This window comes from Ursus arctos, unplaced genomic scaffold (assembly GCF_023065955.2).
Source record: "Ursus arctos isolate Adak ecotype North America unplaced genomic scaffold, UrsArc2.0 scaffold_1, whole genome shotgun sequence".
Taxonomy (NCBI): domain Eukaryota; kingdom Metazoa; phylum Chordata; class Mammalia; order Carnivora; family Ursidae; genus Ursus; species Ursus arctos.
Genome location: NW_026622763.1, coordinates 71,967,979 through 71,990,164, shown reverse-complemented (window position 1 = coordinate 71,990,164; position 22,186 = coordinate 71,967,979). Strand labels below are relative to the sequence as shown.

The window sequence follows — 22,186 nt, the reverse complement described above, 5'->3', positions numbered from 1 at the left end:
TGTTAAGCACTATATATGTTTTAACCCATTTAGTCCCAATAAACCTATGAGTCAGATAAAATTTCCATTTTTCCAGATAAAGAAACTGAAACACAGGGAAGTTAAATAACATTCCTAAGATACAGGCTTCCAGGGATGGAATGACCAAATCATAGGAATAAAGTCTATAGCATAGGAAATATTGCCAATGGTATTGTAATGGCATTGTATGGTGACCCATGGTGGCTATAGTTGTGGTGAGCATAGCTTAAAACAGAGTTGTCAAATCACTATGTGGTACACCTGAAACTAATGTAATATAGTGTGTCAACTATACATAAAAAACAAACAAACAAACACACAAAAAAATTCCCCTGCTAAGTGGTGTCTTTGGGGTTAAAATTCCAGAGATACTAACTCTAGAGCATGTGCTCTTCATGACCACCTTATTTCGCCTGCAAAAATGTAACTGAATATCTGAACATCGACAACAGGCAGTGGTCAGATCAGACTTGAGGTTGTAGCACATGCTCTCTGAAAGAGAAAATATAAACTTTATGCATTGCTGAAATCTGAAAAATAAATCAATAGAGGCATATTTTAAAGATCTCTGAAGTAGAGCTGTCTGGGTAATTACTATGGAAGTACTGGAACGGGATTGCTAGGAGAGCCCTTCGGCATTGCTGGTGTGTCAAGGTCACAGGACACTCCCGAAAGTCAGTTTGGAGCCTGAGAAGGTAGGCAGAAGCCAGGGTACATGAACCTAGATTTTAGGAGATGGCAAGGCTTGTATACAAAGAAGAATGGGCTAGCATTTACAGTTGGCACTGTAAAACAGTATCGCTCTGTGGTGGGAAGAGCATTAGGGTTAAAGTCAGATAGCTCAGGTTTTCCTTTGTTTATCTGTTTGTCCCTTTGTTCATGCTTTCATTCAACCAGGACTTACTAAATGCCTGTGATTTGCCTGGTACAGTCTAGACTGGGGATAGAGTGGTCAACAAGATAGAGCAGATTATAATGATAAACTAGTGAATCAGAAAAGGTAATTCAAATGGTGCAGCGTGGTGAGGCACCCTACACGGGACTAGGGTGTACCTGAGGATAAGGTCCTGGAGGCACCACTTTAGATTGGGTGGATAGGAAGACCTCTTTGAGGGAGCTATAGTTAAGCTGTTTGTAAAATGTCAACAAGCCAGTAGGGTAAAGGCCTGGGAGCAGAACCTTCCTTGCCAAGGAAAAGAAAAGGTTCCAAGGCTTGAATGAGTCTGATGTGGTACAAGGTCAGAGAGATGAGCAGGGCTTCAGAATGTAGGGCTGGTATGATCTGGCAAAGAGTTTGGACTTCATTCTAAATGGATTTATTCTAAAGAGATTTCCTGTAGGGGTCTAATTGCAATGTTTCAAAGTTCCTTCTAGCTGCTTTGCTGAGAATGGGTTTTAGAGGGCAAGACTGGCATCAGGGAGCCAAGTGAAAAGGCCCTGTGGTGAGACATAGAAGGAGCTGGGACTAGTGCACTAGCAGTGGAGATGGTGACAAGTGGATGAATATGGGGCATGTTTTGGAGGAAGAGCAGATATTCTTGTTAATACTTTAGAAGGTGGAGACGAGAAAAGAAAGGCTTCCAGAACGAGCAGTTGATTGGATAGTAACGTTCAAAGGTTTGCTGGTAAATGTTCAACAACAGCTCTGGGAAAAGTGTGTGTGTGTGTGTGTGTGTATCTTACAAATTTTACTGAATGAAGGATGTGTAGCACACAATTTACAAATAATAAAATATACACAGAATACTTCTGTTGCTTTCTGCTGAAGTCTTGTATCGGTAACCAACCTACAGTTTTAGTTCACAGACAGGTGTAGTTCCCACATGAATGTTTTCATCTACATTAACCATAAAGACAACAGTGAAGCAGGGAAGACACAAGTTGGAGCTTCACACTCCTGTGTTAGGTCAGTAGTACTTCTTTTTGAGCCAGGTAACAGTTTTTGAATACTGGACTTATATGTCTTCGTGTGTGCATGCGTGTGCGCGTGTGTGCGTGTGTGTGCGTGTGCGCTCGCACTTGCGCGTGCGCTGTGTGCAGTGTCACAGCACAACATGAACTTTAATCTGTATTATTAGCATTTTACTTTCTCCATCGGTTTCTTAAGTCTGGACCTTACATCTAGAAAAAAGCAAAAAACTTTTTTGTAAAGGTCCATAAAGTAAGTATTTTCAGCTTCTGGGCCAAAGACAACATGAAAACAAATGGACGTGTCTGTATCTCAAAAACTTTGTTTGCAGACACAGCCAGCCAGCCCATGGGTCCGTAATTGGCCCACACCTATCCTAGACAGCCCACAAAATAATATCAAGGCCTGGTTTGCATTTCCTGATTTCTGTAATGTTAGTATTCCCAACTATAGCCAATTTAAAGCTACCAGTATGACGTCACCAAGCACCAGGTTCTAACTTACCAGTGCAGGCTGCCTTCTTGGGTACAAGTTTCTCATCACTACGTTGTTTCAAGTAGAGGCTGGATTCACAGTTGTTGGGTTGTGGTAAAAGGCTGTAGCTTTTAAACTTGGTCAAGTTCTATAAATAAATGCATATTCTTGATTCCCAGATCTTAGAGATCCTGGTTCATTAGGTCTGGAGGAGGCCCCAAGCATCCGTTTGTTTGTTTGGTTGATTGGTTCCTTAAGTGATTCTGATACAATTTGTCTATGACCTGTAACTTTGGAATTCCTAGAATAAAGAGATGTTACGTTAAATGACCTCACTGCTTTTGTCACAACAGTAACACATCTGGACTTTGGACAAATAACACATTTTAACAGTGTGAAAATACTCAGCAGCTTAAAGATTTTTTGTTTCTTTTGTCTTCATGTTTTCATTGTTTTTCCCTTTTCTTAGGCATGATTTCAAAACATCTTTTGCTGGGAAGCTGATCTTGATTTTAAAGTATTCTCTTTAAAGCAATTTAATTTTTTTTTTCCCACCCAAATTGTCTTCATTACCAGCCACAAAGATGGCCCATGCTCTGCATGTATGCATTTGTGTAAGATTTAATTTCTTTTGGGTTTAGGAAGTCATATTTCCCTGACTTATCTGTGGTAGGAATTAAAGTAGCTAGATCTAGCTTGCTAATGATCTCAAGGTATGAATTTATGGGAATAAGTTGCACAGTTTTTTTGGTAGAGGGTATTACTTGATGGAATCTCTTCTTTTTCTTAGATTATGTAACAAAATGTTATGAAACAAATTTTTATTTCGTTTCCTTATTTTAAGATTTATTATCTAGTCTTTTTTTTTTTGCTTGAATTGTTTATTATCCGTAACTGTTTCAGTAGATTCCCTGTTTATATTATTGAAAATGTTCAACATACAAAAGGAGTATATTAATTTAAAGGCTTTCCTAATTCTATGTTTTTATTATTTGAAGATAATCAGTTTATTTTAAAAGAGTCATAAAAAATAGATTTCATGTAACGGTAACTTAATCATTTTTATTGAAAATAATGAAATTAAATAGATATATGGTTGTCATAACTCTAAAGGAAAACTTGAAAAACAAAATATTGTTTTTTTGTATTTTTTTTCATTTTTTTTTTGCATTGTGGTTGCTTTAAGGTATATACTACTGCCCTCTGCTGGTATGATCAGATTTCTTCCAAAATTGTATTCATAGGCGAATTCTGAAAACTCAAGATTTAATTATTAGTGTCATGTCTTTTATAGTTGGTATGCCTGTGTTTGTCTAATTAATGTAATACATAAATATGTCTCCAAATATGTAAGTGAATAATGTTTCTAACATACATGCCAAAAATTATTATTCTGGCTTTTATTAAGCTGTAGAAATGCATTAATTCTACCATCTAAAGTCCTTGGTACTTAATGCGGAAAAATATTATTCAAAAATACATAAATATATTCTTACAAGTCAGGAATTCCTGCTATTGCAAAATAGATGAATTGATAGTGTACAATTAGTTTTGCTAATAAGTTAAATTTTCCCTCCATTTTACTCTTTAGCTAGATGAAAATAATATAAAATCCCTTATGATTAAAAATACTTACAGGCTGTGTAAGACAGGGCTATTTTCACATCCTTGCATACGTGTTATGGAAACAATGTAACTTGACTTTGTTTATAATAAATTTTGTTTTGTGAAAAAAGGTATATGAATGCTCAGATCTGCTCTCTTGTGAACATGAGAGACATTCACTGTAGATGCAGTGATTATATTTTCCAAGCGTGGATTCAGAATACCTATTCTTTTTATTTTGTTTTGTTTTTAAAGAATTATTTATTTGAGAGGGAGGGAGAGAGAGTGTATGCAGGGGGACTGGCATAGGGAGAGGGAGACAAGCAGACTCCTTGCTCAGCGGGGGCTCCATCCCATGACCCTGAGATCAATACTTGAGCCAAAACCAAGAGTCAGATGCTTAACCAACTGAGCCACCCAGACGCCCTCAGTATACCTATTCTTGATGAAGAATTTATTAAATATGAAAGATAGATTTTATTTAGCTTTGATGTACTCACTTATGTTATTGAGAAGAATAAAATTAGATGAAATCAAGACTGGGCCAGGTAATCCCGGATATATGGTCTCTATAACACAAAAGAAAGGAAGGAAGGAAGGAAGGAAAAGAAAGAGAAAGAAAGAAAGAAAGAAAGAAAGAAAGAAAGAAAGAAAGAAAGAAAGAAAAAGGAAGGAAGGAAAAGGAAGGAAGGAAGAGAGAGAGAGGGAAGGAGGGAAGGAAGGAAGGTAGGTGCCAGAAAAAAGAAAAAAGGATTATTATTTGCACTGTGGTTGATTGATAAGAAATGAGTATTTATATATAATGTTCTTACTCTGCTGCCAAGTGGCAACAACATTCCCCTCAACTCCTCTCAATATTTTTTTTTTCAAGATTTTATTTATTTATGTGACAGAGAGACAGCCAGCGAGGGAGGGAACACAAGCAGGGGGAGTGGGAGAGGAAGAAGCAGGCTCCTAGCGGAGGAGCCTGTTGTGGGGCTCGATCCCAGAATGCCGGGATCACGCCCTGAGCCGAAGGCAGACGCTTAACGACTGCGCCACCCAGGCGCCCCCCTCTCAATATTTTTCATTTCTAACACCTCAAAACACTCAACCAAACAAAACATATTAAGCTCAAAAGAATGTTATTTTAACAAAATTCTACTAACGAACTTCAGTTGATCATTCACTCAGCCATCAGGTGTTCATTTCTTGCGTGGAAAACAGGAGACAACCCAGAATAAGGTTAGGAAAGGAGTTTTAGAGTAGAGAAGCAGGAACTAAAGGGGACCTTTTAAATCACATGAGAGATCATTCAGAGGAGTTCCGTCTACACTTATCAGCTTGCCCGCTCTCCCAATACTGCTGGCGCCTCCGTACGCAGCTGCTTCCCGGACGAGATCGTCTGTGCGTTACCATGAGACTTGATCATGTGATGCAATAGGGCCCGTTTGTTCTTTCCTAATCTTCTTTGGTTTCAGGTAGAAAGTCACATCCATTTACTGAATCTTTCTCTATAAGACCAAAACAAAACAACAACCCAAACACTGAAAAACCCCTCACCTACGGAGAACCACGGAACCACCGAGGGAGAGCTTTTCTCTTCACCCACAGCTTTGTCAGTGTCTGCTTCCCGGAAGACTAAGCTCTTGTCATCTAGTCCTACCTGCTCAGTGTTTCTTGCATGCTGGGGCCCCTGTCACTCATCGCTCTGCTAGTTCTCTCTGTGTTTCAGTATTTTCACGGCTACCGTGGCCTGTGATTTCCACGCTCTACTTTCTGCCTCCAGGGAAACTGTCCCTCCCACCTTTCCCTATAATGTTCCTTCCCATCCTTTTGAATGATGGGGCTGTGCTCATCTCTGTGTCCTCAGGGTTTAGCACAGGGCTTATGACATAATTAATGAAAGGTTATGAAAACCTTCTTTAGTTAATAGAAAATGGGATGCTGGCCCATGATCTTCAAAGACCTCAAAAGTAGAAAACAATTTTACTGCTATCATTCATCTGTTGTAACATAGGTATGGTAAGTTTAATTCCTCATATATTCCCTAACTTACTTCTACTCTGTATTTTTATAGTGATTTTTACCTCTTCAAAGAAGTTTTACATCCTTTGTTTCATTGGACTTGAGTCTCACATGCCTATGAAGAAAGCAGGGCAGTTATTCCATTTTACAGTTAACAAAGATTTAATCTCTGGGGCAGAGATTAAGTGATTTTCTTTGTCTCTGTCCATGAGTGACAGGGCTATGACTAGAATTTTCACTATGGTTCCATATGAACTGTAGTATAAATATTCTTTCTGAAACATACACACACACACAGAGTTACATATATAATTATATATTCAAAAATAATATATATTTAAAAACAAAAATAGAATAAACATATGTATATTAACATACATGTGTATAAATGTCATGTGTATATACATAAACACACAAATATATTCATATATTTATATAACTATAACTACATATATATATAAAACTATATATATATAGTTTCCTTATGAAAATGTAGCAATCTGAAGGGATGTTCCCATTTGCCTTAAGGGTTTTATATGGACACTTACAGTCTTGTGCATGTTGTTCAGACTTAAAAAAGCTATGGTTCCAAAGATCTTTGCTAGTTACTGATAAGAAATCTTTCTTGCACTTACTTTACTTTGGTAGATGCTTTTTTCACAAATTGCTTGAGCTTGGCACTATGTTATGTCGCTTACTGAGAGCAGAGGAGGAAAATGAAAGGACGTCATTAATTATAAGACTGGCTTCAAGAGTCCTGAACGTAAAGAGCTATGCAACCCCAGGGAGTTACTTCACGCCTAGGGCTGGGACAGGTTCCGTCACCTAATTGCTACTTCTTGCCCTAATGAGGTTCTTCTTCTCTTTAGTAGAATGAGGAGCATTTCTGGCGTTCCAGATAAAGAATCAGGATGTGGCCTATTTACTTAGATTAATGGAGGGAGGAAGAAATCAGGGAGACCAAGAGATATACCTATGTAGAACAACAGTTAACATAACCATTTATCTGACAGAGTTATCCCACAAGAACGTGTCCCCAGAGAGACTGATTAGGGAGCATGACTTGAAAGCTCATTGCCAACTGCCACTCAAGCCAGTGTGGTCTCAGTCCTCTAAGCTTGCAATGGCTTCTGTGAAAATACATCAGCAGCACAGAGCCAAATGCAGAAAACAGATGCCTTGCTGATTGTGCATAAAACACCAAGGCAGGGTCAGCCACAGGCTAAACTATTAGTTAGCTAACGTTCGTCTCTGACACCCTCCAACTTTTATTAGTCTCCTTCTCTGCTTTCATGGTATCACTTTCTTATTCTCTCATGCTCGCTAATTGCCCAGAGCCCCTGCGTAGGCTTGCCTGCTTTGGCAGTGCACTGTGCTCTGAACCTCGCAATTTCTCATAGCCATCAAAACCTCCTCTCATTTAGACTGTCAGGTTGAAATACAACCTTGAAGTATTTTATCCTCAGGTGTAGTAAGGAATCAGCGCACTAGCATTTGAGGATAGTTCAGTCTGGCTGGCCTTCCTTCCTTCCTTCCTTCCTTCCTTCCTTCCTCCTCCCTCCTTCCCCCACTTACTTCCTTTCTTCCTTTTGTTTTGGTAGGAAAAAAAAATATTTTAGTGAAAAGTATATAATGATGGAATCAATCATAAAAACGATATAAAAGCTATTTTATATAGTTTAATCTATGGGTCAATAACGGAAACTAACAAATCTTGGTGGCTTAAGCTTACAAATGTTTGTTTCTCATGCCAAATTGGGTCCTCAAGGTTCTCTGATCCCTGTAGTTACTCAGGGACCCAGGAACCCAGACCAAAGAGCAACCACCATTTCAAACATCACCAGTTGCTACGATAACTGTGCCAAAGGGAAGAAAGCTCTAGAAGGACTCACATCATCAATAAATGCTTTGACCAAAACATGACACATCGTGAGGGATCCTGGACAGACAGGAACAATGTTAACTGTCCTCATACTCATTCATCTTTCATCCTCAATAACTACCACAGTACTGGGCATAGACAGTAAATGTTTATGAAAATGAAATTATTTCCGGAGATTCTGGTTTCTTTTGGGTTTGCTTTGGTCTATCTTAGACTGAAACAAATACCAGAACCCATGAAGTAAAGCCTGAAGGCCTCCAGACTCAACCTAGTGGCTCTGGGATACTAAAGGTAAGAAGAATCCTTTGAAACTCTCTGAGAAGAGTAGCATTCCGGGGTAGAGCATTCACAACCTTGTCAATTTCATGAATATCATATTCCTTCTCATAATGCAAGTAAATAGCTCCATACAGTTATTCCTTTTATACTTCTTAGCACATGATATTATGCAATGAGTATTTGCTGACTAATTTATATGTGAATAGCTCCTGGCTTAAGGCTGATTTTTGGAATCTCGTGTAAGTATCATAGAGATGAAGACGGTAGCATTTTTCACAAGACAATCGCTTTTTTGTATGGTCGTATAGTGGGGTTTTAGTAAATGCGCATTCCAACTGTATAAATTCAGCCACACATATATGTACACACACAGAAAAAAATAAAGAAAAAAATACCTGTACAGCCTAGGCAGTTCTGCCTGCCATTCCATTCACTGAGATGATGCCTCGAAGAAGGCGTAAGAGAAAAACCTTTATCTGTGGGGGGTCTCAGTTGAATTTGACTCTCGGTGAGAGCAACTCAGCCCATTGCATATACTCCCTATGTTCAATATATGACCAAGCATTTTTCCATACAGCTTGGCTGCTGAATGTATGCTGACTGCTTCGTCTGGCACTCACCCAAAGACCAGTGATCTCCTCCAGTGCTGGAGGAAAAACTGGCTATGTTGGGGCTCACCGTCAGGTGGTATGTTTGTATCTGACATGGTGTGACTATGACTGTGCAGTTTTTGCCTGAGACCAACGTTAGGACCTAACATCCCCTGTAGAATGAGATTCCACTGCAAGCATGCTTGCTCTTTAGAAAACTAGACATCATCCACGAAGATACCTTACTTTCTGTAGTCTTTCTATTTTATTTTGATCCACATATTGTGCTCGGCTTGCTGTCTCCATTTGTGGGTGCAGAGTTAGGTCAAAGCTTCTGTGCCCACTGGAAGGCTGGATAGGCCTTACGTCGCATGTGAAGCACGTTGCTGTTGCAGGTCCCACGTGGGTTGACGTGGGTTTTCCGTTCTTTCCTCCAGAGTGCCTACCGCATGTTTACAAACAATACGTGTTTGAAGCACATGATCACCAAAGTCCGGCGGGACACCCACCACTTCGAGCGCTACCAGCATAACCGGGATCTTGTGGGATTCCTCAACATGTTCGCCAACAAACAGCTGGAGCTGCCAAGGGGCTGGGAGATGAAACACGATCATCAGGGCAAGGTAATGTGAGGGAGTTGCTGCGGAAGCTTCTGAGTGACAGCGTCGGCTTGGGCTTTGGCACTGGCTCAGCCATTCGAGGGAGGGCTGAAAGCCCTTTGTGGGGTGAGACTTTCCATGTCCGGGTTCAAGTGAAACCTGGACGAGCAGGTTGTTTCTACAAACAGTTACTGTGCTCTTCTGAAATAGTGTCTGGAGCGGACAGGTGCGAGGGCGTTTGTTCGGCGAGATACTCCCTTTTGTCTGAATATTCTGCTATTTGTGATCTCTCTCCATTTTCTGCTGCTTAGGGAAAAGATTTTTTAGGCTGGGACACTTCCTCCTCCTTAGTTATACAGATTGTGTTATGGATAGTTGATTTTAAAGTTGTAGTATTGTTTGGGGAAAGTGGCTAGGAGGTCAGTGAGCAACTACACGGCTACACTGTGGCCTCGCTGTTGTTGGTTCAGAACCCTGATTTTGTTGGCATATTAAACAAAACTCACAGATTAATTCATGTATGATTACGGAGAGAACTCCGTAACAGTGTCACACAGGCCAGAGTAACCAGGTCTGCACTTCCTTCATAAACAGATGCACCAGAAAGTCAGGTTATGATCAAGACATGATTATGAGTAAAAAATCAGAATGAGAAGGTTAGTAATTTTTATAAGGTGTTTCTCAGCTAAGATTTTATTTATTTAACTCTGGTTTAGTTCCTACTATGGGCCATGAACTGTTTGAGATCTTTATACATATAAGCTCCTCATAACAACTCTGGGAGACAATGCTGCTATTATTAATGTCATTTACAGATAAGAAGGCTCAGGTCAAGAATGGTTTTGTGGCTTGCCCAGGGTCAGAGAGGGGCAGTGACTGAGCTGTGCTCTAACCCAGGCAGTCTGGTTCAAGGGTCCATGCTCTTAACCACAGCATGCTGTCCATGTATTGAGTAACCAGCCTCAGTTCCCCTAGCTGTAAGAAGACTTGAAATGCATGACTTGAAGGATGGAGGGGATTAAAATGACATGATATTTAAAGTATTTAACCATGCCTCACTCATTCGTTCAACAAATATTTGTAGAGCACCTGTGCAAAACAGATAAGCCAGCTACTTCATAGGACTGCCATTCTCATGGAAGGAGACAGAAAATAGACAAATAGCATGTCAAGTGCTAACTACTGCTGCGATTTAAAAAAATCAGGGGATGGGGTCTAGAGAAAGACAGGAGTATAGAATTATTTTATGCAGGGTGGCTAGGGAATGCCTTCCAGGTAAGGCTAGATGTGAACAGAGCCCTGAACAAAGGAAGAATAAACCGTATAAAGGAAAGAGCTTTCAAAGCAAATGAAATGTTAAAATACTCAATAAATGCCATTCTCCCCCAAGGTAACACCTAGCAGTAATACCACAGTAGCATCTTACTCGTCTTGAGCTCGACTTCCAGCAATCTTATCTGAGAACCATATAACCAGCCCAAATAAATGTTACAAAGAGCTATATTTTAATGCATGGGAGGAGCCCTCAGACTCTCAATGAAACTGTTGACTTGATTTGTGTAAATTTCTTTAATAAACCTGTAATTCCTAGCCCAGAGAGGATTAGAAGTCTCAAGCATGAAGTTTAGAATAGATGAAAGAGAAGGGATTTGTGATTATGTCCCTGGCAGGGACACCTTTCCAAGACACTAGGAAGGGGGAAGCAGGGCCACATGGCACTTCCGGTACCTGGTCCTCCCAGAGGAAGATGTCACATTGCTGGTGCTAAGTTTGGTTCAGCAGCCTGAGAGCCCAATGTTTGTAAACATTCTACTGAATGGAAGGACATAGATGGTCCAAGTAAAGACTTCGGGACATACTGATGGTATTATACCTGCATATAAAAGAGCAGTACCATACCATGAATTCAGCTCTGTTCTCAACTCTGACAAGATTTTACCTATGTCCTAAGGAGTTATGCTCATTAGAGAGCCATGTGTCCAGGGAAAGCCCAAGTTGAGATAATGCTGCCATATCTTTCTGCTCTGAGACTTAACTTGCTAAGTCACTTTGTGCCCTTCACTAAAGGAGATCAGGAGCTTGTGTATACATAGTGGGGCAGTCCCTTCCTGCCGGTCATGACTTGCCAGACCCACTTCAGGAGAGAGTGGCTTATTAATAATCCCTGGACCTTGAGAAAAGTTTATGTTACATTTAAAACACTATTTAAGAAGAGTTACGATGTATTCTTAAGAACAAGTTCTGTCTCATAGTCTTTATAAAAGTTTCCATAATTAAACAGAGGTAAACATTATCTCAGCAGTGTGGGCAACACAACTGTCCATTTTATTCACTGAGGTTTTCAGACTTATTTGGGGGTTTCAACCTAAAGTTGTAGGCAATGTAAAGAACTTTGAGTGTGGGCTGGTAGATAGTTGACCTCGCAGTCTACTGGTGGCTTTGCATTTGAACACTGTTTGGCATGAAAGATAGAGAAGGACCTCCCCCCCCCCCCCCCCCCCCCCCGCCCAGTCTTGTGGACAAAATGGATTATCAGACAGGCCTGAAAGCTTATCATGTTAGTCTAATCTCTCTGCTTTGTGCCTTAGGACTTGAACAAGATTTTTAGCTAAGTTGGATGGACACCTTAACTGAAGCAGGTATATCTCCCTGTGATCCCCCCTGCCATACTTTCCTTGCAAATGACTGGCTTCCAGTGAACGAAAATAACTTAAAGGAACATTTGGGAGAGGCTTGTGCTAGGTCTGTGTTGGGCTGCACTGCTTTTGACTACATTTTGGAAATCATAGTTCTTATCCTCCAAGGTTGATAGGTTTTCTTCCAGCCTTGACATTTTAGCCCCCCTTTTTAACGAATTGCTTTGCTTCCAGAACATTTAAAGGGAGCAGACTTTTCCCCCACTTAATATACCATCAAAAGCTATTAAATACTGCAAAGTTATTTTCCCACAGTGATGACTGATTTTTAGAATCCACATGGGATAGGATATCCAAATGCTCAGCTGTGTGAAAGGAAATGCTTCTCAAAGGGAATGCTCTCAATTTTAGCTCTTCAGACTTACGAAATCTGGTCTTCTCTTCTCAAGTGCAACATTTTCTTTTCCTGTTTTCATTTATTTAGTCATTCAGCACACATTCACATAGTTCTGAATGCCTCATGTGTGCATGCCACCGTGATAACAATGATAAAAGCTAACACTCAGTGTAGCATTAGGTAGTACGTAGCGTTGACTATGTTGTAGACGCTGTTGCAAGCACGTAGATTAGTTCCTTTTGTGCTCACAGCAACCTTGTAGATAGCTGCTGTTTTTATCCACATTTTAAAGAGGTGGAAACTAAGGCGGAGCATGGTTAAGTGAATTGACCAAGGTCAATGTTTACCAAGGTCCCACAATTAGGGAAAGTGATAGAATTGGATTTGAACCCAGGCAGTCCAGCTCTTATCCTGCCTTTCAGCAGTGAGAAGGTGGATGGATATCTTCTAACAATCATAATGAAGGTAGTAGAAGATGCCATGGGAGCTTGTGGTAGGATTTCTTACCACTGTCGAGGCGGTGGGGACTTTCAGATGCATCACCGAAGGGCAGCATATAGTGTGAGTTGCTGTTAGCAATCCGGGCATAAGTCATCTGTCCTTTCTTGAATCCCCACATAATTTCCCTTGTATTGTTCTCCTGACGTCTATCCACATCTGTCTCATGCTCTAGTCATTAACATGTTTTATCTTCCCAAGCAGATGATCCCCTTCTTGAGAGTTCTTTTATTTATTTTTAATTACCCCCTCTTCTACCTTAGTGCCTTTCACATACCAGGTTCTCAAAATAAGTTTGATATATGAATGAAACTGGTCACCTGTAGTTTCCCAGTTATTAGTAATCTCTGCTTTGGACAGATGAAGACTCCCTCCCCACTCTTTTCTTCTCCCACACTTTCACCAGAAATAGCTCCTAGATTTGCTCCATTTGGCCTCTCTTAATGCATATGTTGCCTTGGATCTTTTACAATATTGTTTAAACATGGTAGTGATGAAGCTTGTATTACACTTTGGCAGTCATTAATTTTGGGAGAGACTTTTTTTTCTAATTACTTAAGGCCAAGGATTTAAATTGGGTGAAATGTCACAGAATTCTAGATCTGGTATGCTCTTTTTGGAAGTTCCAGGGTGAACTATGTCCTTGGCTCACATAAAAGAATAGAAATAAAATATTTCTAACAAACTATTAATTAAAGAATAAGAACAATATCAGGCTTGCTAAATAAAATAATGATGATGACAATGACACTGATGATAATGATGATACCTGCATTTTTTAAACTTATACCATGTGCCAGGCACTGTACTAGGTACTTTCCCATGGATTATCTTAGGTACACTTCCCGGCAATTTATGAGGTGGGTATTATCATTATTATTATTATTATTATTATATTTCACTGAAATTTAGAGATGTTAAATAATGTGTGCAAACAAGTGAGGAATCCAGGATTTAAACATTATCAGTGTGACTTTACCACTGTTCTCTACTGGGAAGGATTGTCATTGAGATCCTTTGTCATCCCATGGAGGAAGAGTTCCAGGCCAAACGCTGGGGTTACTAGTATTTTTCAAGACTGAGACATATATGTATGTCTTCATTAGATCACAGGTGATCTAGCAGAGGACACACCACCAGAGACATATACACGGCTTCATGCTTAAATACCACAGAGTTCTTATGCTAAGGATACATAGAATATTGAAATATAATAATAATAATAGTTTATTAGATGCCAAGCTCTATGTTAGGGATATTATATTAGCTCATTTAACTTTCACAATAACCCTATGGAATGGGTTTTACTATAGATGAAGAAACTAAGGCTCAAAGAGATTAGGTATGCAAGTAAACTCTTCAATGCAAACCCACGTCTTTCTATATCCAAGGCCTGTAATGGTTTTTCTATACAAGATTAGTCTAGCTCTTGCTGGCCACTAGCCACCTGACTAAACTAAAGTATGTCATTTAGATTTACAGGATCTGAGTTTCCTTATCTCTACATATGAATAGGTTGATCATCTGTTCATGTACTTATTGGTCATTTGTATATCTGCTTTAGAAAAATGTGTATTCAAATTCTTTGCCCATTTTTAAATTAGATTATTTGTATTACTGAATTGTGAGAGTTCTTTGAACAGTATATTCTGAGTACCCTTATCAGATATATGCTTTGCAAATATTTTCTCCTGTTCTATGAGTTGTCTTTTTTTTATTGAAATTATTTATTTTTATTAATCAAAATTCAATTTTAACTAGGTGTCCTGTATTTTTTTTTACATCTCTTGCATTTTTTTAATGTTTTTTTATTATATTATGTTAGTCACCATACTGTACATCCCTGGTTTCTGATGTAAAGTTCGATGATTCATTAGTTGCGTATAACACCCGGTGCACCATGCAATATGTGCCCTCCTTGAGTTGTCTTGATAGTATTGTATAGAGCACAAAATTTTAAATTTTGATGTCGTCGTTCATTTGTATTTTTTGTTGTTACTTGTGCTTTTGGTGTCGTATCTAAGAAAATGTTACCTAACCCAAGATCACAAAAATTGACTCCTGTGTTTTCTTCTAAGAGTTTTATAGTTTTAGCTCTTACATTTAGATCTAGGATCCATTTTAAGTTAATTTTTTTCTATGGTGTGAGGTAGAGGATTCAATTTCATTTTTTTTGCCTGTGGACATCCAGGTCCTTGCAACATTTGTTGAAGACATTCTTCTTCATTGATATCATTTGTTGTTAGGAACGTGAAAATCAAAACTACAAATCAAACTGAGACCACTACAGACCCATTTAATTGGCCATAAAAAATCTAGGAAATAACAAATGTTGTCAAGGATGTGGAGAATTGGAACCCTCCTGTATTGCTGGTGGGAATGTACAGCCACTTTGGAAACAATTTGACAGTTTCTAAAAAAAGTGTTGTGCAAAGAGTTGCTGCACAGTCCAGCAATTCCACAACTCTGTATATACCCAAGAAAAAAGAAAATACACTTCCTCTCAAAAGTTGCACACAAATGTTTCATAGTAGCATTATTTGTAATAGTTAAAGGGTGGAAACAACCCCAATGTCCATCAACCAATAAGTGGATAAACAAATGTGCTAGACCCATACAATGGAATGTTATTTGACAATACAAAGGAATGAAGGACTGATACAACATGGATGAGCCTTGAAAATATTTGCCAAGTGAAAGAAACTAATCACAAAAGATCACATACTGTATGATTCCATTTGTATGAAATGACCAGAGTAGGCAAATCTCTAGAGATAGAAAGTAGATTGGTGGTTTCCTTGGGTTGGAGGTAGGATGGGGAGTGAATGCTAATGGGTATGTGGGGTTTCTTTTGTGGAGAGAAAATGTTCTAAGATTATGGTGATGGTTGTACCACCAAGTGTACACTAAAAAATAATGAGTAGTACACTTCAAATGAATGAATTAATCACATGTATCTGAATTATATTTTAGTAAAGCTATTTAAAAAAATTAATAGGTTGGATTAGAGACAGGCCAAGATTTCCTTCTTAGCTCATAGGTTCTATAAATCCTTGATTCTTCAGTTTTGAAGTTTAGATGATATGGTTTGAGACTAGATTTGACATCAAATATGTAATGTGCTTCTTTCTGCTAATTACTTTGGAGGGGTCTCTTGTTCAAAATTCCACAGTTGTTTTAATTAGTATTTTGTTCCATTATTTGGTTTCCTTAATTATTTTGATTCTGTAATGGTGGGATTGGCAACTAAGCCAAGTTTTATGCAGGATCATCCTTATGAAACTGTGATCAACATCTGTGTTTATTTGTTGAATTTAAGGCCTAGGATTTTCACCTAACATATAGGACACATTTTGACTTGCCTCATTTTGAAATGAAACATAAGCAAAGAAAGTGGGCCAGTATATAAAAAAAAATCTCCTTGCTCCTTGTTGTAATAACTCTTAAATTTTTGTACACTCTCAGGAGTGTGAAAAGCAAGGATAATTTGGGATCTGGGTACAGTGTTAATATAAATGTTTTATATTTTTGCAAGAAATATGCATCAGTAATATTAAAATATGACTTGTTTAAAATGCTTCTGGTTCTTGGCTAGGTTTGATCATTAGTGTGTGCTCATGGGAATAATATATCTGGAAGACAAATATGCACTTTAATAAGGAAAACCAAATGTTATTTAACCTAGGAAATTTTTTCTTTCTTTCTTTCTTTCTTTCTTTCTTTCTTTCTTTCTTTCTTTCTTTCTTTCTTTCTCTCTCTCTCTCTCTCTCTCTCTCTCTCTCTTCCTTCCTTCCTTCCTTCCTTCCTTCCTTCCTTCCTTCCTTCTTCTTTCTCTCTCTGTCTCTTTCACTTTCTTTCTTCCCATTGTTAATTTGATGGATTTAAGGAAATTATGCTGCAGCGGGGTCAGGATTTCTGGATCCTTCACATCTGATCTAACCTCTGTGAACCTCAGTTTTCTCTAAAATGAGGGTTAGTAACCTGTCCTTTCCAGCTCCTGGGGCTGTGGTTAGCATCAATTTAGATAATGGTGGGATTACAAGGAAGACAAACAAGATTATAATGATCAGTCATTGATTTAATATTCCTTGACTTATGGTATAGAAGATAAAAGCTATACGATTACAAACCTCTAGAGATTTATGATTTAGTTTTGAGAAAACAAAGATGTGGAATATACAAATACGTACAAAATAAAATGAACCACTTTATTTTATTTATTTTTAGCCAGGAGTGCCTCACCTGGTTATTGCTGCCCACCTCACCAAAATCTTGATTTGAATGGTTAGGTTAAAGCAAAGGTCTATATAGTACAATAACTAAGAGTTTCATCAATTTAGAATTTTATGAAAATGATCAAGATTTGTTGTTAATGGCCAAATCCTTATTCTACTAGGAAATGTACAATGGCTTTATAAAAGATATACTGTAGGATTAGTAAATGTGCCATTCCTCCTCTTAACATACTGCTGATCTCCTTTAACCATGGTGGTCCAACAGAATGGTTTTTTCAAAGTGGGTTTCCTTTGTTATTGTTCTTTGTTGTCTATGTTTTTCACGACACTAAAGGGTAGCCTGCCCTCAGGTGTTTGCTCCTGCCTTAAAGCTGTATAACAACCCAGAGCGATCTGTTTTTCTACCACGGTTATTGTGGTCATTCCGGTAGATTTGTTCTCTTGCTGGATCATTTGCCTTTACTGTGGTGGGTATATTCTCCATCAGCCATGGTCATGAAAGTAAGGTTTAACAACATCCTCAGCAAGATAAGTAACTTTCTCCTTAGAACTGGAACTGAAATCAGATCCCTTTGCACAAAATCATGCGCTTCCTGTGTAAAGCAATTAGGCATTCCTCCCCCGGACTGTTTACCCGTTAATGTTTCTCATTTGGGCTATAAAAGTATGTGCAGTGTGTGCTGGTGTAGCGTCTGCAATGGTCCGGTGCAGAATGTCCTATTTCCGGCATGGGATCCCTGGAAGGTTTTCATAGCAAAGGTAGGATTAGAGCAGAACCTTGAATAATGAGTAGGACTTTGATAAAAAGAGATTGTAGAGAAGAGAAAATAGGGGATGGGGAGGAAAAACACCCAAAGTAAATTCTTGGAAACAGGAATACTCCAGGTAGGTGTGTTTCATTCCTATGAAGAAGTAATGGGCAAATGTTAAGAGACTCTACACAAGCTGTGTTGTGTGTGTGTGTGTGTGTGTGTGTGTGTGTGTGTGTGTGTGATACACACACGAGGGCTAATGGTGTAAGTTCTAATCCAAAACCTGGCAGGCTCGAGACCCAAGAAGAGCCTATGTTTCAGTCTGAGTCTGAAACCCAGAAAACACCAATATCCCAATTCAATTAGGCAGACGGATTTACCTCTTCTCAGCCTTTTTTTCCTACAGAGCTCTTCGGTTGATGGGGTGAGGCCCGCCCACATTAGGGAGGACAATCTGCTTAACTCTGTCTACTGATTCAAATGTTGATCTCATCCAGAAGCACACTCACACGTACTCCCATGATGTCTAGCTAAATGTCTGGGTACCTGGTGGCCCAGTAAAATTAACATACAAAATGAACCATCACAGACTCATGTTAGTGGAGTATTATCAGCAGAATCTCTATTGTAGAGGGTTAAGGATAACAGAGAGAATGATGCAAAATGGCATGGATAATGAGAAAAATACTATAAAACCTATTATTTCTTAAGGTCACACAATGAGCTTATCGTTTGGTTTAATTTTTAGAAAAGAATGTTAGTTTGTGGCCCCCCCTTCCAGATGTTCAATATGGAATAACTTTTTTTTCGCCTTGCCTCTTTGTTTTATACTCTCAAACAACATAACATGAAGTGTTTTTCCCAGATCATTCTACCTGGGCCTAAACTGAAATACTAAGAAACTTGCAATTTTAAGAGTAGTGTATCATAAACTTCATTTTTTAAAATAAAAAATGCTAATCATCTTTTTATTTAAAGTGAAATGTCTTTTCCCATAGTTTCTTGTGGTTTTTCCTGCAAAAATCATATGCTGTATCTCCTAGCTAAATTGACATCTATATCCAAACTTGGTAACACTAGAGTTTTGTGACTTTGGATGTCAGATTGGGGGTTTGAGTAGCAGAATGGTCCAAATACCCAACTTAGATGACCATGGCAAGTAGCAGTTATGGTTATGAGGATAGATTTTGAGAACAAATATTTGTACAGTGAAAGTTACCACAGTGTGAGCCTACTTAAGGATTCTCATTTTACCAGACCGTAATAGCCAATGTGGCTGCAGAAGTTGACCCACTGATGACACAGATTCTGGTTGTAACCCACATGAAGCTGATAGCCACAGTTTATTGTGTCAGGTTCATCTCAATGAGTAAAAATACAACTTAATATCTGTAAGTCTCAAGTGAATCCCTAAAATATCTTAGGATAAGCTCTACACTTTGAAAAACACGCTTTTTGTTAGTTTGATAACTATATTTGGTATTTTTGTGGCACATCTCTTTAATCGCTTTGAAACAATACCTCTTTGTGGTGGTTACCTGGTTTAATAACCTGAAGTTATACAGCAATCCAAGTGGAGATGGAATTAAGTTCTAAACTTGTAAATAGCATGCAGATTTTAAATGATGTCTTGCTGATTTTTAATGGGGTGAAAATGTGTTAGATTAAGTACTAACTCACAAAAATACACATAGAACGCAACAGGAAGGACTACTTCTGGGACAGTGTACCTTTTGAAGGGGAGAAGAGAGCAGAGATTGGTTTTATGAGTGTATTTCTGAGTAAAACGCTAGACTCATGGAATCTTGAAGGAACTATCCAAGTATGGAGATGGCCTTTGTCTTTTATTTTTTAACAGTTGTCTTCATGATCTCTACTGGCTCTTTTTTATGAAATATAATATGCTATTTTAAGATTTCGTGGCAGTGACTTTCTGCTGTACCAAAAATGGGCTGATTTGGATAACTCCATCCTCAGTCTTCTATAGTGATGTGTTGGTAAATGTTTAAAAACCAGCTCTCCAGGGGAAGTGTGGAGGAAGGCTGATTTGTAGCATTTCCATTTTTCATGGGGTAAATTCCCCCACCATAGCCATTTCAGGCTGCCAGCATATTCTTTTAAAATCTCACAATCAGTTCTCATGAGCTGGTATAAGCCATCCCCAGCATATCACTGGCTCTCCTATTATTTCCAACACCTAAATACCATCACTTCCAACACATAAAATATCCTTTTGCTAACATTTTATATTTAAAGTGATGGGAATGTTGGGCTTATCCACATCTGCTAACTGACCAGCTGTTTCTAGAACTCTAGCCTGAGCACCATGGATTCCTGTTTTGTCTCCTTGCAGCTTTAAGTCTCTGATCATAGCAGGGTAACAAAATAACCTGCTTTAACTTTTTTATGACTAATACAGATGTCATGGAATGTTTGGGGTCATTGCCTCCAAATGAACCAAGTGGTGGAAAACGTTAGCATAACTATTTTTACTTATAATAAACTGTATCATTAGCCTTTTCATTTCTGCTATTGCTAAGAGTTCTTGTTTGGGATATAATATAGAGAAAATAATAGCTCATTTGTCCTAGTAGTTGGAGAAATACTAGGGAGGGAGCCAGAGTGATTTCTATTTTGGAATGGAGAGACTGTGTGAGTAAATACATTCTTTATAAAAATTAAGGTAGATTTCAATTAACTTTTTTTTTTTTTTACATTTCTAAGCCTTTGTAGAGAAGACAAAAGTAAGAACAGATTCAAAAGGCAGTGCTTCTAACTTATAAATTGTTGTTCTTTTGTTTCCAGAGCTCTCCCTTTCTTTTAGATTGAAGTGTAATTGACATACAACATTATGTTAGTTTCAGGTATACAACATAATGATTCACATTTGTATACATTGCAAAATGATCACAATAAGTGTAGTTACCATCTGTCACCATACAAAGTTACAGACATTTTTTTTGTAATGAGAACTTTCAAGATTTATTTTCTTAGCAACTGTCAAATTTGCAATACATTATTGTCTGTAGTCATCATGGTATACATTATATCTCATGATATATGTTTTATAACTGGAAGTTTGTATCTCTTGATCTCCTTCACCCATTTTATACCCTCCATCCCTGCTCTAGCAACCACCAGTCTATTCTCTGTTATCTGTAAGTTTTGTTTGTTTGTTTTTAATTCCACATATAAGTGAAATCATATAGAATTTGTCTTTTTCTGTCTGACTTATTTCACTTAGCATAATACCCTCAAGGTCCATTCATTTTGCCACAAATGGCAAGATTTCATTCTTTTCTTCTGGCTGAATAGTATTCCATTATGTATCTATACCACATCTTCTTTGTGCGTTTGTCCATCAGTGGACATGTAGGTTGTTTCCATATTTGGCTATTGTAAATAGTGGTACAATAAACATGGGGTTGCATATACCTTTTTGAATTAGTGTTTTCATTTTCTTTGGATAGATACTCAGAAGTGGAACTGTTGGATCATATCGTACTTCTAATTTTTAATTTTTTGAGGAAACTTCATATTGTTTTCCAAAGGCCACCCCAATTTACATTCTCACCAACAATGCACAAGGCTTCCAGTTTTCTCCACATCCTTGCTGAAACTTCTTATTTCTTGTCTCTTTTGATACTATCCATTCTGACAGGTGTGAAGTGATATCACATTATGATTTTTATTTGTATTTCCCTGATGATGAGTGATGTTGAATATCTTTTCAGGCCATCTATAGTCTTCTTTGTGAAAAAAATGTCTATTCAGATCCTCTGCCCATTTTTAAATCAGATTGTTTTTGTTTTTGTTATTGAGCTGTATGAGTTATTTATATATTTTGGATATTAACCTCTTATTGAACATGTGATTTGCCAATATGTTCTCCCATTCAGTAGGTTGCCTTTTTATTTTGCGGATGGTTTTCTTTGCTGTGCAGAAGTTTGATGTAGTCTCATTTATTTATTTTCAATTTTGTTGCCATTACCTCTGAAATCAGATCCAAAAAAAAATATCACTAAGAGTGATGTCAGGGGGGGCGCCTGGGTGGCACAGCGGTTAAGCGTCTGCCTTCGGCTCAGGGCGTGATCCCGGCGTTATGGGATCGAGCCCCACATCAGGCTCCTCCGCTGTGAGCCTGCTTCTTCCTCTCCCACTCCCCCTGCTTGTGTTCCCTCTCTCACTGGCTGTCTCTATCTCTGTCAAAATAAATAAAATCTTTAAAAAAAAAAAAAAAGAGTGATGTCAGGGAACTTGCCACTTATGTGTTTTTCTAGGAGTTCTGTGGTTTCTGATCTT

General features: G+C 38.4%; 1 protein-coding gene across 2 annotated transcripts in view; it reads left to right on the top strand.

Annotated features, from left to right (window-relative positions):
• The window catches only part of HECW2 (HECT, C2 and WW domain containing E3 ubiquitin protein ligase 2), a 355,090-nt gene that overhangs the window by 253,153 nt on the left and 79,751 nt on the right, over positions 1-22,186 (top strand). For both annotated transcript variants that reach the window (XM_057303656.1, XM_026492284.4), the window contains exon 14: positions 9,205-9,390. In XM_057303656.1, the coding sequence (XP_057159639.1) occupies positions 9,205-9,390 (186 nt within the window). The remainder of the gene's footprint in view (positions 1-9,204; positions 9,391-22,186) is intronic.